Consider the following 16,769-nt stretch of genomic DNA (forward strand, 5'->3'; position numbering starts at 1 on the left):
AGAGTGCGAAAAAGTAATACTGAACTTTCCTGTCTTTATATAAGTATCAAAACACGTCGGTTTTTTATTTGCTAAGGTCAGCTGCGGACTGCACGTGATGTCTTGTAATACCGTCGTATAAGCAAATTTGTTTGCTAAAGTGATCAGAATGGTAATAAAAGAACTGCCTTTCGTTGCAGCAAGGAAGCTGGGGATCACCGTCACTTTTTTTTTTTTTACAAAGGTTTATACGTTTCTCGAGAAACTAGAAAATTTTTAACTGTAGCCAAAAGAGCAGTCTTAATAATATATAGCCTTAGTCATGCATTAGAGACAACACCGAATCTTTGACCCTAATTTGAACAAGGGCCGTTGGGGACAGCGATTTCCCTTGCTGCATGGTAATCAGTGTTCTAACTGAACAAAAGTACAGGGAATGACGTTGCGCATTGGCTTGCATGCTGGTTCATTCTTTCAGTGCTTCTGTGCCAACAGTCCAGGGGAAAATCCTTAACATACTTAATTTTTCTACTTAAGGGAGGGAGTGTTGGGTGTAATTTTCATTGTAGTTTTCAAAAGGCCCCACAAGAATGCTATGCAACAAACTAGAGGGCTAGCTGGCCATTAGTGAATTCGCTAGTCTTCATTTATATGCCTATATTCAAGTCTGTAGGAGTCTCGGCTCATGCTGCAATTTTTGCTGCATGTCTGGATGGGGCCTTCATTGAAGTAGCATGCCCTGATTTTGTGTCTGCACAATTTTTCTCACAGTTTCTGATCCTGAAGCTGGAGCGGCCTGCAATAGTTCATACAATCACTTTTGGCAAGTACGAGAAAACGCACGTGTGCAACATGAAGAAGTTCAAGATCTATGGTGGGCTGACAGATGAGCACATGTTGGAGCTTCTTGACAGGTATGGATCTCCTGTACTTGTGCCGTGTACTGTGTTCATATGTGTCATACGCAGTTACTGCATATATCTCTTTTCTCACTTGCCAGCGGACTCAAGAACGATCACCTGACGGAGACATTCACCCTTAAGCACACCATCAATGGCAACCAGTTCCCGTCACGTTACATCAAAATCGGTAATGAGAACATTTTTCTCCCGCAGTTTATTCTAGGTTTGGAATCCACCCAGAATTGGCATCAGATGTAACTGATGATTCATCAAGTATCATGGTTGTGCATCTTGCATATATTATAGGCACATTCAAACAAGTTTATCAGTACTGGGCTTTATTATGTTGTGTTAGTTAATTGCTGGCATTGTATCAGTGGAAAAGCACTGAGGAATTTCTGATGCTGATTTTTTACATTGTGTTCTTATTAACAGTGATCACCACTTGCACAATGCTTCTTGGAATCCCGGCTATGGCGGCCTGCATTTCAATGTGGGCTAAATGCGAAAACACCTGTGTACTTAAATTTAGGTGCACGTCAGAAAACCCCAAGTGGTCAAAATTGCAGGAGTCCACTACTACGCCTCATAATCAGAAAGTTGTTTTGGCACAGGAAACTCCCCCAAATATTTTTTTTTTTAACAATGCTTCTTGGGGCAAAAGTCCAACTCACATGATCTTCTGCTTCTCCCATCCTTCCACATCGGAAGGTTCTGATTCTTCGCAACCTAACAACAAATTTTAGAAGCTGCCAGGAGAGTCTACTTAAATGTGAGTTGTATGCTGCGCACTAATGACTGCAAATAAAATGCTTTCAAGGCTGCTGGTTGTAAGCAAATAAATTGACATGCCCTGTGTTGCATATTTAAGTGCTATAGTTGGCATGCAAACATCAGAGTTGTGCAATAGCTTGGCCTTCACAAATTATGACACTGCAGGGAGCGTGTTTCAGTTCTAGCTCTTCGCAGCTTCCTGTAATGTCTGATATCTGCTAATGTAACTATTATTTGTATTACTACAATCCCCTCTTTTGGGATTTCTGCAGGGTGGTTCATAAAAATTACAATAGTAAACAAAATTTCACAATCAATGAGACAATACAAGTTGTGAGCAAGCATATGGCATCACAAAATGTCTAAAGTAGTTAACCTAAACTAGGTGAAACAACACACTGAAACATCTGAGATGGAACACGCTACATAAGATGAAAATATTGCAGTGCCCATCCAATCTTGGGGTCCCAGTTTCAACTTCAGCATATGGCATGTCGAGCTTCAAGGAAATGAAGACAGGGACCTGGTGACGTCTTCGCTACGATGGTTCAGTACGGTAAGTTTCTTCTTCCCTATTTTAATACACAATGGATAGCACCTGCCAGTGAAGGCTAAGAGCATGTTTATCATGTAATCATCTTGCTTGGTCCAATGTTTGGACACACAGTGCACAGAAGCACTCGCAGGTAGAAACAAATTTGCAAAAGACACAGCCAAGTTTCTGAAAGTTTTAAAACCTGTAACAGGATGCTCGTAGTGATTTTATGGCACTTATGTCATTGATTCCAACAAGACAAAGGGCTCACGAGAAGATGCAGACGAAGTTATTAGCAATTAATTTGTCGGGTTTAACATGCCAAAACTGCACGGCGGAATGTGAGAGATGCCATATTGGTCAGCTTTGGATTAATTTCAACAACCTAGGGCTCTTTACCATGTGCCGAAATCAATGCGGGCGAGCATTCTTGCATTTCGCCCCCATCAAAATGTGACCGCTAGCTAACCGGGTATCGAACCTGTGACCTCATGCTTAACATCACAATCGATGCTGCCAATTGATGTAATTGGTGACATTCATATTTTAACATTCAGTAAGGTTGCCTCTGCCATTTCAGTGGAACTAGCAGTGGCAATGCAGAAATGTACTTCCACGAGTCTCACAAGTTCAAGCTTGGCCTAGCTGTGCCACCGATTAATATGCATACGAGCATCTTTGTGAGGCTTGGCACTTACATTGCTTACATATGTGCTTCAGTACCGGGAGAAAGAGGCCATTCGCCTGTGCCTCAAGCACTTCCGGCAGAAGAACTACTCGGAGGCCTTTGAGTCCCTACAGAAGAGGACCAAGGTGCAGCTGGAGGATGCACTGCTGACCAAGTTACATGATCTCTTGGTATGCTGGGTCCACACAGTAGACATGTTGTTTTTTGCACTGCTCTTCTTATCATCTTAGTGAAAGGTTTGGCAACTGTTGCTGGCGTTAGTGTGTCAGTGAAACAAATAACTGCGGTCGTTGATAAAATTGTGGTTTATTTGCCATTCCAAAACCTGTGCAAGGTTCCTAGTTAATATGAATGAGGTGCATGGATGTTGTCAGCCTTGAGTGCACAAGGTTTAGGCTATCCTGCATATTAAGAGACAATGTGCAAAAGTCTGTAAGCAGGCTTTCTCACAGAGCTAACTACCCCTAAAGGGACCGACAACCAATTTTCATGGTAGCTATCTTTTTTAATGCAATGGAATGCTTGCCAGTTAGAGTGTCTAATGATGAAGTGGCAACATGGAAAACACCGTGGAACACTTTTTATCAGAATTTTCAATCTGCAATGAGGATGTAGTTGTTAAATGGAAGCATGCTTAAAACGGTGATCGGCGAGCGTATAATAGCTATCATATAGCGGAATTAGTGGGAAGCAGATGACAAGTGCAGCTGTAACTGTGAGGAAGTATTATTTTGTCTGTCAAGTCAATGTTCCTGTGATCCATATATTCTAAAGTGCTAAAATATTTCTGCGATAATAGCTACGTGTTTTTGTCATTTCTTGTCCAACTGCTTTGGTATTTAACCAGTCAAAGCGAAACCACTCAGATCAAAAACGAAACACTTTTATATGTCGTATGCAGTTCAGCGTGTTGCCATATCCATGCCTGCATTTTTTATTTCCGAAACATACAATAAGTCCAAGTGTCTAATAATATAGCAACTGCAATTTGAAGCAATAATTATGTTGCGCTTAATAATAGCTGACTTGCATGCAGTAATCTCATAGACTGCATCCGAGGTACGATGATTTAACTGCCAGGCCTCGGCACTTAGTGACTTTTGAGACTTTCTTTGCAACTTTGCAATTATAATTAAGGCTGGGTTTCTACCATAAAGCCCGCCTTTGTGTACGGTGCTCTCCGCAAGCATTTCTTGGTAAACATTACGGTTGCATACGCAGCAGTTGCGGGGCAGCGTGAGAAGCAGTCAGGGATCTTTGAATGCTATCGGGTTCCACTTTTAAATGCGCAGCTTAAGCGTCCTCCAAATTTTTGAACTCCCATTCACCACCATATTTATTATATCGAACACTGTACCTCTGCAAATGTGCTTCTCCTAACGAAAATGCGATCACCTCTCGCGTCATCGGAAATATTCATGCTGACAAAACTTCAATTTTGGCTGATGCCATCAAGGCATTACGTGCCATGGAAGGAAAATGAGTGAAGTACGTCCCTCAAAATAAAGAGATCTCTTGCATCATGGGTCTTATTTGCGCTTCATAGTTACGGATTTCGTTTAGTAATTTTAACCGCATCACAGCAGTGTAATGCGGTGAAGCATAATAGTAGTGAAAAGAACTAACTGCCGTGCGGTGAAGTATACTACTTGTGGCCGTTCGTTATGGGAAAGGGGATCGCCACGCTGATTCAAGAATGCAAAGGACACCTTAGTTCGATACACGCATTACACAAGAAATGTATGGGACTCAATCTTTTCTCTGAATGGCTCTGGGCATGGAATCGGTTGATTCCCACTTTTCACTTTCTCGCGAGGCTGTCTAAGACATGCGGAGTTTTCAGATAAGCTTCAGATAGGCATATTTAAATTTCGAATTATCGATATATCAAACTATTTTTGCAGTGTCCTTCAAATTCGATATATCCGGTTTTGGCTGTATTACTACCATAAGTAGGGAACAAAGTGAGAAAGGAGAGGTTTAAGCTCATTAGTTAGTCATGCAATTGGTGTTGTTAGTTAGCAAGGGTGGCTGGGGCTGTTTGACCTCCCCATTTCTAATGGTTACAGGTGCAGAAAGGTGACTTTGCTGCCTGTGAACAGCTCCTGGAAAAAGCAGCAAATGGTAAGGAAAGCGCATTACACACTACAGTCGACTCTCGTTACAACGGACCCTGATAATCCAGCTAAAATGTCCGTTTTATCCGAAGTATGTATAATCCAAAATTCTTCACTTCCGAAGCTTAGCTTGCGATGTGTAACAACGTTATTGCAAAGAGTGAGTGACGAATGTCCCAAGTAAAAAACAAACAAAAAAGTTACTGTTTCGCCTAAAAGGCGAAGCATCGATTGTGATAGCAAATTAGCAGACAGCTATGCGAAGTTATGATAGTAGTTTTATGGGCCGTATAAAGTTGTAACCATTAGCTTACTAAATAAATTAACAAGCGCCGTGTCACACACGCACAGGTAAACATGAACACATCTAGCTCTACGACTGCGGACTGCAGAAGCACGGCAGCAACAGCGAGCGACTTGACCTTCGTGCTGTCTCTCGCTTCAACGTGGACTTAATGTTGGAAGCACAGCGCATACGAAGCTACCGCACTAGGCATACTTTGTCCACATCACAGATCGTTTTCAAGATACGGCGCCACGCGCCCACACGACCGCACTGTTAACGGCAGTCACCGGAGTTGAACCCCTCCTCTCCCCCCTCTTGCCTGTGCCTCACGTGTGAAACACAGTGCGCTTCTACTCCGCTTTCTTCCCTCCCTTGCATGTACGATATTGAGCAGTGATTATGGGCTGACCCTTGCAAATGAGTTGCCAGCCTGTGTCGACACAGCAAAAGTCTGTTTTATACGCCCAATTTTGACAAAAATTGCTACTAATTTCATCCACTGTAGCTGATGGTTCGTTGTAGTGCATTCCGTTAGAAGCTAACTTTGTTGCATTAATAAAATAAGTAGAGCAAACTAAGGATGAAATATTGTTACGCGAATGCAGCAGTATGGTCCGTTATATCCGAAAGTCTGTTGTTTGTGTGTCCGTTGTAACAAGCGTAGACTGAATCAGCAATTGATTTACCTCCGTGTTTAGGTTGAAATCTCTCATTAGCTGCTTTCTGCCAGGCCAAGTCAAGTCACAGGCTTTATTTTTGCAGCTTCCTTTTGGCAATCAGAGTTCCCCACAATGACATAAGAGAAGTTTCCTGCCTTTTCTTTCTGGCATGAATGCTTCGTTCATTTATGCTTCCAAACATAGGGTCAGTCCCTCAACTGTCTAAACATATGCTGTAATTCTGCACATATAAGCAACCATGGAAGGCATATGAGGAAAAAAAAAGGACCTGTGGGCAGTTTATGAAATGCAATGATTATAATTTTATTGGAAAGATGACCGGAAAGACAGGTGACATAATAATCGCTTTAAATGCTCTTACATTTACTGAAAGGTGTGCAAAGAAATACGAACATGCAGTTAGAACCATGCCAACTAAAGATAGGGGACACGTTCAGCTTCTTGTATTAGACTTTAGATGCCTTATGTGGTTTACTTGCAATCTGCCACTGATGAGAGTGATGTTACATGCTGGAACCAGTGCAAACATCAGGTGTACCACTTGAACAATCAGTCTCAAGTCTGCTTCAACATCAGCTCTGCTTGTTCTTTTCACTTAAATGTGGGTTAACATGCAGAATCAGCTCGGCAATTTACAGTGCTGTGATTGCTTTGTCAAGTGGCTCACTTGCATTTTGGATGAAATTCCTTATTCTATCCTGTTGCCTAACTTGGTCGAACCAATGTGATGGTGTTAAGTGACCTTCATGTATATACAGTTAAACCTCGACATAACAAACTCGGTAAAATCAGCGATTTGCTTCGTTATATCAAAATTTCGTTCTATTGAAATTCGACATTTTAAGCAAATAAGTACAGTAGCCGATCAATTTTTCTTACTAGGAAAATGGCGCTGAATTTTACGAATTATCAGGCAGTCAAAAAAAAGCAAATTTGAATGAGAAAAACTTAAAGCAACATTGAAAGATGCATGCAGATTTGTGTGCTCACCACTTTTTTTTTGGGGGGGGGGGGGGGTGACCTCATTTATTAACACTGCATTTATAGTCCTATTGATCGGAGTATCTGCAGAATATTTTGCTTATGTATCTTTTTGTTCGCTTATGTTCGCCTATTCAAACACTATTCATGTACCGCTTTATTCATGTACTGTACTAATTGCCGAAATACTGCTATTGGCTTGTTTTTATTTTTGTGCTATATGTATTATTGGAATGCCACGTATTGTACTAAAATAATTGTTGAAGTGCTGCTTTTGACCCACCCTGTAACGGGCGACAGGCCAACAGTATGAGTAAATAAAAAAAATCATTTTGATAAATTTGAGAGTCGCCGACAAATGATATGGTTTCATGCGACATACGTCGACGATGTCTTTTGGGCGGTACGAATTTAGCGAAACCAGCCACCCTTTTGTGTGCACTCCGCCCCCGCAGCAGATAGCGTTGCCCACACAGTGATGCTATCAGTAAAGCGCCAGCAGAGGGGAGCAATCGAATGCTTCATCTGCCGCTCGCTCCAACGGGTCGCTAAAACTCTATAGTGTGTTCCATACATAACAGCCAACACTGTGGAGGCTAGAGAGACTTCTTGCAGTGGCTTCGTTTGCACTTGGATATAGTTCGGCGTTGTTGTTGTTTTTTTTTTTTTACAGCAATTGTGCGCAACTGTATTTTATATATAGGCTTAGTATTCAATGAAACAAGTTTTAATCCTTAGAAACAAACACACTGTGGTATACGGCTGCTAATGCGTTGTTTTAGATCACTTTTATTTGTGTTGTTCTTTTCGGGTTTTTTATTTGCAACCCGTCACAAGGAGCCTCACATGCATGCTCACGCAAACGAACACTGTTGGCGTGCAACGAAGCATAGACAGAACGCGCGGAATGATAATGTTTCTTGACCGAACTTCTTGCGTAGCTTTTGCGGCGTTTACTGCTGTGTATAGAACAGAGTATGGATTACACAAACTCCAATACTAAACACGCGGTAAGACAGGTTATATGGTGCTGCGCTGTCTCGGCGCACCCACTCTTTGCACATGCGCAGATTACCTCAGGGTGTGTGGCTAGGTTATGCGCTCAGCTGCGCTTACAGCCATGGGCAGCCACAGGTGAGACAGACACAGCGCGCCAAAAATCGAGACTGGGTGCACTAACTTTCCTGCACTCAGCCATGCCCCGCCCCCTCTGCCCCCTAGTGTGCACTTGATCATGTTACTGGCAAGAGCGAGCTCCAGCTCCGATCACTCTCTTTCCCTTTGCTCCTGCGAGATGGCACACTTTCACTCGCACCTAAAGCACAGTGCACGGGGTGCAATAGGATCTTATAGCACTTGAACTTTACCCAGAACACTATGCAGCTCCACTTCAAGGGTGGCTCATGTCCAGGGCAATTTGAGAGGTGCGTTTGCAAGCAGCCACTTGTAATTCAGTCATTTGACCATCTGTCCCCAAAAGTTTCCATTTATTGTCTCGGCATTCCTTTGTGGCGGCAGTGAAATTTCGGTATATTGAAATCACATACAAACACACTTCGTTATATTGAGGTTTTAAATACATTGTGCTCTATAAACAAGAGGTTATGGAAAGGTAAATACTTCATTATATCGAGAATTTCATTATTTTGAAGTTCATTATATTGAGGTTTAACTGTATATGATGCTGCTGTCGTGGCCTTAATGTACGATACATTAATAAACTTCTTTTACCTTTCCTTGAACTGTCCATTGATTGTTTGCTCAAAACTGAAGTGCTTTTTGGTGTGCTGTGGTGGTTTCCCACCATACCAGCTACCCCAGTTGCCAACATTGGGTTTGTATCTAACAAGTCATGGGCAGTTTTTGCAAATTAACTTTTGACTGCTTGCAGCGCTCCTTGTGCATGGAATGCTCAACGGCATCTTTCTTGTTTCAGAGGGCGTCTTTAATGAATACCTGAAGAACGAGGAGTACAGGCCCAAGTGGACACCGATCCTTTGTACCGACAAACGTATGTCTACATACATGACTTCTTTTTAGGTGCAGAGCATTTGAGGGGTGGACTCCACCTGGGAGCATACTGCAAGAGAGCATAGCACTGCAACAAAGAACAGTTTATAGTCTTAGCATTTCTGTAGTGGTTGCTTTGCTTTCTGCATCTGTTGCTTTGCATACACTGGTGAACAGTGGCTGAAAAAAGGAAAGCGCTAGGCTTAAAGGGACACTAAAGGGAAACAATAAATCAGTTTAGACTAATAAAGCATTGTTTGAGAAACCTGCAGGCAGTCATTTCAAGAAAATAGTTTGAATATTGGATGAGAAAATGAAGGTCTAAGTATCAGTATTTGAATTTCGCGCCGAAATGCCAGCGCCGGTACGTCAGCGTGACGTCAGGGATTCCAAAGTTTGTTTTCGCATTTGGGCCGCGTTGGCTGAATAAAGGTTCCCGAAACTTGGCATCTTTAATATTTGGTTCCCTTAGAACACAATGTAGTCAATCTGTACCGTTATATATAATTAGTAGGCCCTAGAAGATGCCATCAAAAACCAAGACGTCACAGCCCCCAGGTGCGGGAACTCAAGTAGGCGTCGCCACCCGCATTTCGTTCTTGCGCTTTTTCTGGCTTACCAAACGTCTTATCGTTGTAAGAGTGGTGTTTTTGGTGTTGTAGAACGGTGATTTACTGATGCAGAAGAAATCACTTTTCACTTTAGTGTCCCTTTAAGCAGTTTTGGCAAGGGGACTTGACTTGTCTTTGTCAAAGATGAATCCTTTTATTAGAACGTTGATTTCGGCGTGAGGCATCCCTTGTTCATTCACACTTCTTTATCTTCTAGTGAATCTGTTTTGTTTTGATTTGCTTACACAGAGTTATTTCATCACTCTCTGCAAGTGTCATCTCATTGTGAGCTGCAATTTTACAAGGTTCGCAATATTTTTGCAAGCACTTGATGCAGTTAAACCTTTGTCTCACAAAGCTGAGTGAGGCATGAGAGGGGAGTTTACTATGTTTTTCTTTTATGAATCGGCGGCATGTTACATTTATGTGCATTTCTATTTTCCTGAAACCCGTGAAAAATTGGGTGCACATTAGATTGATTCGGGGGCATGCCAGAATCAGGTAGATACATTAACTGTGGGAAAACAAAATTTTAGTTAGTTCTTTTACTATTCTGATCAGGAAATCCATAAAGTTAGACCCAGTGCCAAGATTTAGGTGTATTTGCAGTCTCTTGGTTCATCACATTCAGCTTTACCAAAATCAGTTGATCTCTCTCAGAAACCATAGGTTCTTCAATTGAGAGCAAATGACTAGTGTAGAAAAGACCTGAAAACTGGGCTGGTTTTTATGGTCTTTCAACCAGTTATGACTGTAGACATGCTGAACTTATCGCGCCAGGAGTGATACCACCATATTTTCCAGTGCATACAACGCACTTTTTTCTTAATTTCTCTTGGCAAGTCTTGTACAATGATGCATTTTATATATGCATAAAGAAATCATGCGTCCTGATGCTTCTGGGCATCTTTTTTTTACTTTTTTGCAAGTACAAGAGAGCTTGCGTGGCAGCATTCTAAAATAACTCAAATGTTGTTTTAACAGCGGAGTGACTATGGCGACAGATGCCAGCCCTGAGGGCTTGCCATGTAGGCAGCGCGATGGCCAAAGTAAAGGCTGGCATCATGGCCTTTGGGATATAGGTGCCTCCATGATTGGAGGTCATGCATACTAGTTTACGCTTATGGTGTAGTTCCTTTAATAATGTTAAATCCACAGGACTAACACAATAAAGAAGAAAAAGGAGCCACAATTTTTCATTGTTACATTGTGGTGTCTGGCTTCTACCCTTTAAAAGAAAGCACCACTTTGTTATCATCATCATTATTATTTGCCCTTTCGAGAAGCCTCAGCAGTAGTCGCAGTTCTTTCAACTTCCAGTTGGTATTTTGCTTTAGTGTGTAGGTGTAGTGCGTAGCTGTAGTGTGTAGGTGTAATGCGATTGTTGTTCGTGAGTTCGCCCTGGGCACGCCTCTTCATAAAGACAACACCAGCAACATGCTTCAAGATGTTACAGTATTGCATACGAGTTATTCAGGCGCTAACGACGGTAACACATCAATGCTGCCAACTAAAGTAGCCGCATTTTTTGACAGTGTGTCGGAGGTTGAGACCTTCGGTGACTACAAGTAAACTGCAATAAATGTCAGTTTCCTGCCCCTAAAAGGAGCATTGGTTCAAGTTTTATTCTTCTAGAATTTGCAGCTCGTAGAAGTTTAGTTTACGAGAATTTGGTGTTCTCAAGTGTACAAGCGTGCGTAATCATGTTTCATCGTGCCGAATGAGTTAATATACTTCATTAAAACTTCTTTCTGGGCAAGTTGGTGCATACTTGACATAAAAATTGTAACAGCGCAAACAAATGCAACCACAAAGTACGAAGGACGAGACACAAGCGCTTGTGTCTCGTCCTTGTACTTTGTGGTTGCATGTGCTTGCGCTGTTGCAATCTTTATGTCGAGTTAATATAGGTGCGTCTTATGCATAGCTGTGTCTTATATACCAGTTTTTTCTTAGAAAGTGGCAAAAAGTAGTGGTGCATCTTTTACAAAAGTGCAACTTGGACATCAGAAAATACGGTAGTTAAAAAAAAGGCAGAGGCATGTTGCTGCAAAGTGCATGTTGCCTTGCAGGCATATTCATGGCATCTGGAAGGAAATACATAAGGAGTTTGGTCTTGTGTCATGTTTTGTAGACGCATTGTCTGAGCTGTTGGGTCTTCAGAAATTTGCAAGTGTTTTCACAGTTTGACTAAAGAAGCATCTATCTTTTTTTAAGTCCTTGGTAGCTCATTTGCAATGTTCAAGATGTTTCTCAGAAAAGGGTTTGGCACAAATCCAGTTTTGGGCCACAGAAGTGGCTGCAGTATCAAGCTTGGCAGTGGTAAGGTGCTGCCATTGTAGATTCAGCTATTGAAAAAAAAAAAAATGATATGCCAGTCTATTGAACCTATTTTGTGAGGGTAGGGGAATTTGATTTGCATGTAGGCATTTTGTTCCCTCTTTTATGATGTCTCGATTCTCTCTATATATGCTGTTGCATTTCTGGCTTCAGCGGAAGGCAAGAATCGTCCTGGAATGCGTGGTGGCCATCAGATGTGCATCGACGTGCAGACAGGTAACATAATTATTAACGTGACTTTTCTTCTTCACATTTTCCTGTCGTCCACATATGTGCATCTTGTTAAACAGCCTTTCCTGTGTGTTGAGTATTTTATTTAGTACTTAATTGGTGTATCGTACTTCCACTGTTAAAACCATTAGCCCCCCCCCCCCCCCCCCCCCATTTTTGAAAGTGAGCATTGTTGGCAGTTCACTGACAAATCCAACAATGTTACAGCTGAGGCCACATTTTCTTTCTGAATATAGCGTCCAAATAAATAATGCTTTTCTTTATTATGTATTTCCTGCTTGGACGGCAAGGATTGTCTTTCATGCCTTGCCACGACACACTGTAGCAGACGACGCGCGGGGTGTGTCGTCTGCTACAGTGTGTCGGCACTGTCGGCGCTGGCACTGAGCAGTTCCAGCCATAACAAGTTTGAGCTTGTTTGCCAATTTGGTGCCAATTTGTGTTGCATCTTATTACACCATAATAAGTATTTTCAGTCCTCACTCTTGCTAAGTGTCATCCTTTTACATGCATGAAGCATGTGGTAGAGATCGCAGGTGTGATTGGCCCAAGGCGAAAACCAAGATGTGATTGGCACACAGCTGTTGCTTGTTCTTGCTCCCTCTGCAGAAACACTGTACCTGTTTGGCGGGTGGGATGGCGTGCAGGACCTTGCAGACCTGTGGTCGTACCAAACATCGACGGGCGTGTGGACATGCTTGTCTAGGGACACCGAAGCTGAGGTGAGTGCTGGCCAAATGCCATTTGAAGAAAGTACTGCATTCTAGAAGTCTGCTGTGGAAGCAGCAATGAGGGTGTGTGCGCCTTGTAAGAACCTACCCACAAAGCTCAGTTATGTAAGCAGGAGCACCAGGTGTATCATCACTCTACCAGCTACACCGCTGGCTTTTTCACACTTGGGTTTTGCACCGAGCTTGCTTTTCGTGGTGTGTTGAGTTCAATAACACATGTTACTTGACTGTCTTAATTCTCAATAAATCGGAAATGTGGGTCTTCTCTCAAAATATGGCCATTTCAGTGCAGTGGTATGATGACACCATCTGTCACCACTACTGTGAAACACGATACACACAGCATCAAGCAGCATGTTTCGCTGTAGTTGTGACAGATTTGTAGCATAGCACTATCAGCACACTTGTAACCTGTTGTGCAGAAGGACCTCCAGTGCCTGTTTAAGAGTACATTTTTGCCTTGACCAGCAAACTATTGCTGTAATTTCTGACATATTAATGGCACAGGACTACTGCATGAGAAGCAAAGAACGGAACCTGCACCAAGATGTAATGCAGAATCGCAATCCAAAGGCTGGGTTCTATTACTATTGCACCCTGGTGTACAGTTAGTCCACTGTTAAAACATTTAACGCATGAGTGCAAGACACGTGTGAATTTTTTTTCTTTGTCAAGCGTTCGACCTATCCTCACTGCGAAGAATCTGCCTTGCTGGGCTACAGAGCTCAGTAGTTAGACTGAACGATTCGATGCTTCCAAGAGGGACCCCTGAATACTGCAAAGCTATATACGACGGCTTGCTGTTCTACATACCGTAATTACTTGATTGTAACGCGCCCTCGATTGTAACATGTACCTATTTGCCGTGACCTGAAAAAAGAAAAGTCCATTACAGTACCGCGCACCTCATTATTTCTTACAGAAATACAACTTTCTCTCATTTGAAAGAACAACGATTTACTCCCAATGCACTAAAGTTGTGATAAATAAAAAAAGTCGCATTGTCACCCGAAAGGCGAAGCATCAATTGCGATAGTAAATTAGTAGACAGCTATACGAAAAGTAAGAACAGTAGCTTTATCTTTCGTGTAAACTTTGAAACATTCACTTACTAAATTAACAAGCCTGGTGCCGTGCGAGAACAACACGTCTCACTCAATGACCGCGGCAATTCTTTATCGGAACGCTGGGAGTGAGAAAGTGTGGTATAGCAGGAGCGAGCGATTTGATCTTTGTGCAGCCTCTCACTTCAACGTAAGCTAACCAATGAGAACACAGTGCGGTGTGCCTAGATGCGTAAACTGTCTCCATCCCAGATCACTTTCGAGATAGAGGCCGCGCAGCCGGGCCTATGCAGAAGCCGCCGGAGTAGGACGCCTCTCCTGTTTGCGCTAGTCCCGTTCGCAAGTTTCAGGAACTCCGAACGCCCGTGATGCGGCTTGATTTTCGCCCGTCTCCCCACAGCTGATCACATTCCTTTTAATTGCGGCATCATGATGAACACTCGGCATGTCTTTGAAGTTGGCTCTTCCATGGTGATAGAGCAAATTCAGAAAAAGGGAAAGCGGACGGTGGACTAACCTAAGCACATGTTCTACAGCACGTGAAGGAAGCTACGGCAGCTAGGCTCAAAGTGCACACAAAGCAGCCACCTTGAAATTCCGATGGCGATATGGTAACACAGATTTAGGGTCATATTTGATTCTAACACGCACACAATTTTTGGACCCGTTTTATTGTGGAAAAAGTGTGCGTTATATTAGAGTAAATATGGTATTAAGGAGCAAAACAATTCACCTAATCTAAGCATCTCACCAGAAAAACCACTTGAGTTGCCTTTTAATATATGTACAATTCTTTTTCAATTAATGAACATCTTTCTCTCTCTCTCTTTCTCAAGTGCTCAATCACCCAGCTCTGCAGAAGACAACTTGTGGTTGCTAGTGCTGGCATCTTTCTAGATCACTATGCAGTGTATTGGCGTTCTGAGATATCACTATTGCTGTTCTAAAGTGGTTTTATTTTGAAGCATAATTGGCTATTCTGAAGTACAGAATATACACTTGCAAACTAAGTGCCAGCAAAGTGAGAGCTGCACACTGGCGTGTATCAAAGTGGGCCACTTTGTAAGTTTTGAACAACCAGCACATTGCTCAGCCCACACCAGCCAAATTCTGCTTATTCATAAGCTACATTCCTCTCTCTCTCTCTCTCTCTCTCTCTCTCTCTCTCTCTGTGCCTTGCGGTGGTGGTGGTGGTGGTGCAGGGTGGCCCCAGCGCACGTTCCTGCCACAAAATGTGCCTGGATCCAGAGCGCAAGAAGATCTTCACGCTGGGCCGCTACCTTGACTCCTCTGCGAGAAGTACAGAATGCCTCAAGGTGAGTGAAATATTGTAAGAAGTTGAAACATTACCTTCTCTGTGCACCTATGTCCACTTAATTGTTTTGCTTTGAAACATTTTGTTTCTGCATGATTGTCCTTAAATGTTTTGTCAGCATACACCCAGTATTGTGCATAGTATAGCGACTGCTATTTTGACTATTTATTAGTGTTAGTCCACATCTATGCTGTTGAGCTTGTTAATTCAGGGTATTTGTTTACAGTGTGCTTTTGTTTATCTTAGTTATATTTCTCACTGACATTGCCATTTATTGAAGGGATTCTAACGAGCCAATGGCAGGGGAACCTGATGTTATGACACATCTTGTAAAATGTCTAATGAAGAATTACTGAGGGAATAAAATCACCACATCAATATTAATTGATGACATTGTGTGGACAGTGCAGAAAGCAGAAAAATGCAGTTCAAGTTGTGAAGAGGAAGTCTAGGGCAGAACTTTATGTTTAGTGTAGGGTAGGGCGGAATGAATAAAGCACAGTCTGATTATTTTCAATTCCAAGAGAATGAAAAGTTTGTTTTGAATAAAGCAGCATTTGAGCTAAATGACAGCTTTGCGGATCTGGGTGGGGTGCTTCTTGTAGTTTTCACACGACTAGTGCCTCTAAAATTCAGACTTAAGAGCCGGTGATATTTAAAGGTGCAATTTCATTGAGGGGATCTTGGACAGCAGCGCCCTCATGAAATGCTTCCTTTTACTTGTTATTACAAATATAAAGAGCATGGAACATGTGAGCATATTTCACGGTTGAGATAAACATAGAAACCCTCAGATTGTAAGTAGCATTACTTTTGTGCTGCCATGTTTTTTGCTACCATGAACACTACGTAATGCTGTAGTTCTTTCTGGTTTTCGTCTTATCCAAGCCCCGAGCTATGAATGGTAACACATCATTTTGAAGCACTCCTGGATTTTTTTAAGAACCAGTTCTGTTGAGGTGAATGCTCTTACAACTAGGGGTGTGCGAATATTCGATTCATGAGTCTGTATCTAAAATTCGATTTCTCGAACATTGGTACCTTCGGTGAATGACCTGGCCGTGGTCGGTGCCCTGACATGTGCAGCGTTCCCACGACGCACAATCTCTATCGGTACAAGTTTCATCCAGGTCGACAATACCAGTTGAAATGATTAATGCGACACAGACACAGGCAAAGAAAACTGGAAAGCAATACTTTCTAAGCAATAGAAGATCGCCATTAAGCAGAGTGGGGCCCATTATTAAACTGAAAACCTCATTGGTATGTAGGACAGTTTCGCCATTTCTTTAGCTTCAGAGGAAAAAACAGCACTCAATTCTATTTGATTGACATTCCATCAATACAAAATATCTTCCAGACCTTTGTATACAAACTGAGTTGTTCTTAGTGCCGGCATACTAATTTGGTATACCCTTTAATAAGAGTTGATTAGGTGGAAGCTTGGGCGAGTTGGTGATTCATATCGACATGTTTGCACAGCTCAAAAGACGAGGACTGAGCCTGTGTTGTGGACAGCGCCTGT

The 16,769-nt window shown here is 42.3% G+C and overlaps 1 protein-coding gene across 1 annotated transcript in view; it reads left to right on the forward strand.

Moving 5' to 3' along the window:
• Positions 1 to 16,769, forward strand: part of muskelin (muskelin 1) — a 34,039-nt gene that overhangs the window by 710 nt on the left and 16,560 nt on the right. The window contains exons 3-11 of the mRNA XM_065455563.2: positions 751 to 893; positions 980 to 1,068; positions 2,102 to 2,211; positions 2,911 to 3,048; positions 4,948 to 5,002; positions 8,879 to 8,953; positions 12,057 to 12,119; positions 12,744 to 12,856; positions 15,132 to 15,245. Of these exons, the coding sequence (XP_065311635.1) occupies positions 751 to 893; positions 980 to 1,068; positions 2,102 to 2,211; positions 2,911 to 3,048; positions 4,948 to 5,002; positions 8,879 to 8,953; positions 12,057 to 12,119; positions 12,744 to 12,856; positions 15,132 to 15,245 (900 nt within the window). The remainder of the gene's footprint in view (positions 1 to 750; positions 894 to 979; positions 1,069 to 2,101; positions 2,212 to 2,910; positions 3,049 to 4,947; positions 5,003 to 8,878; positions 8,954 to 12,056; positions 12,120 to 12,743; positions 12,857 to 15,131; positions 15,246 to 16,769) is intronic.

Source organism: Dermacentor albipictus, chromosome 5 (assembly GCF_038994185.2).
Source record: "Dermacentor albipictus isolate Rhodes 1998 colony chromosome 5, USDA_Dalb.pri_finalv2, whole genome shotgun sequence".
Classification (NCBI taxonomy): Eukaryota; Metazoa; Arthropoda; class Arachnida; order Ixodida; family Ixodidae; genus Dermacentor; species Dermacentor albipictus.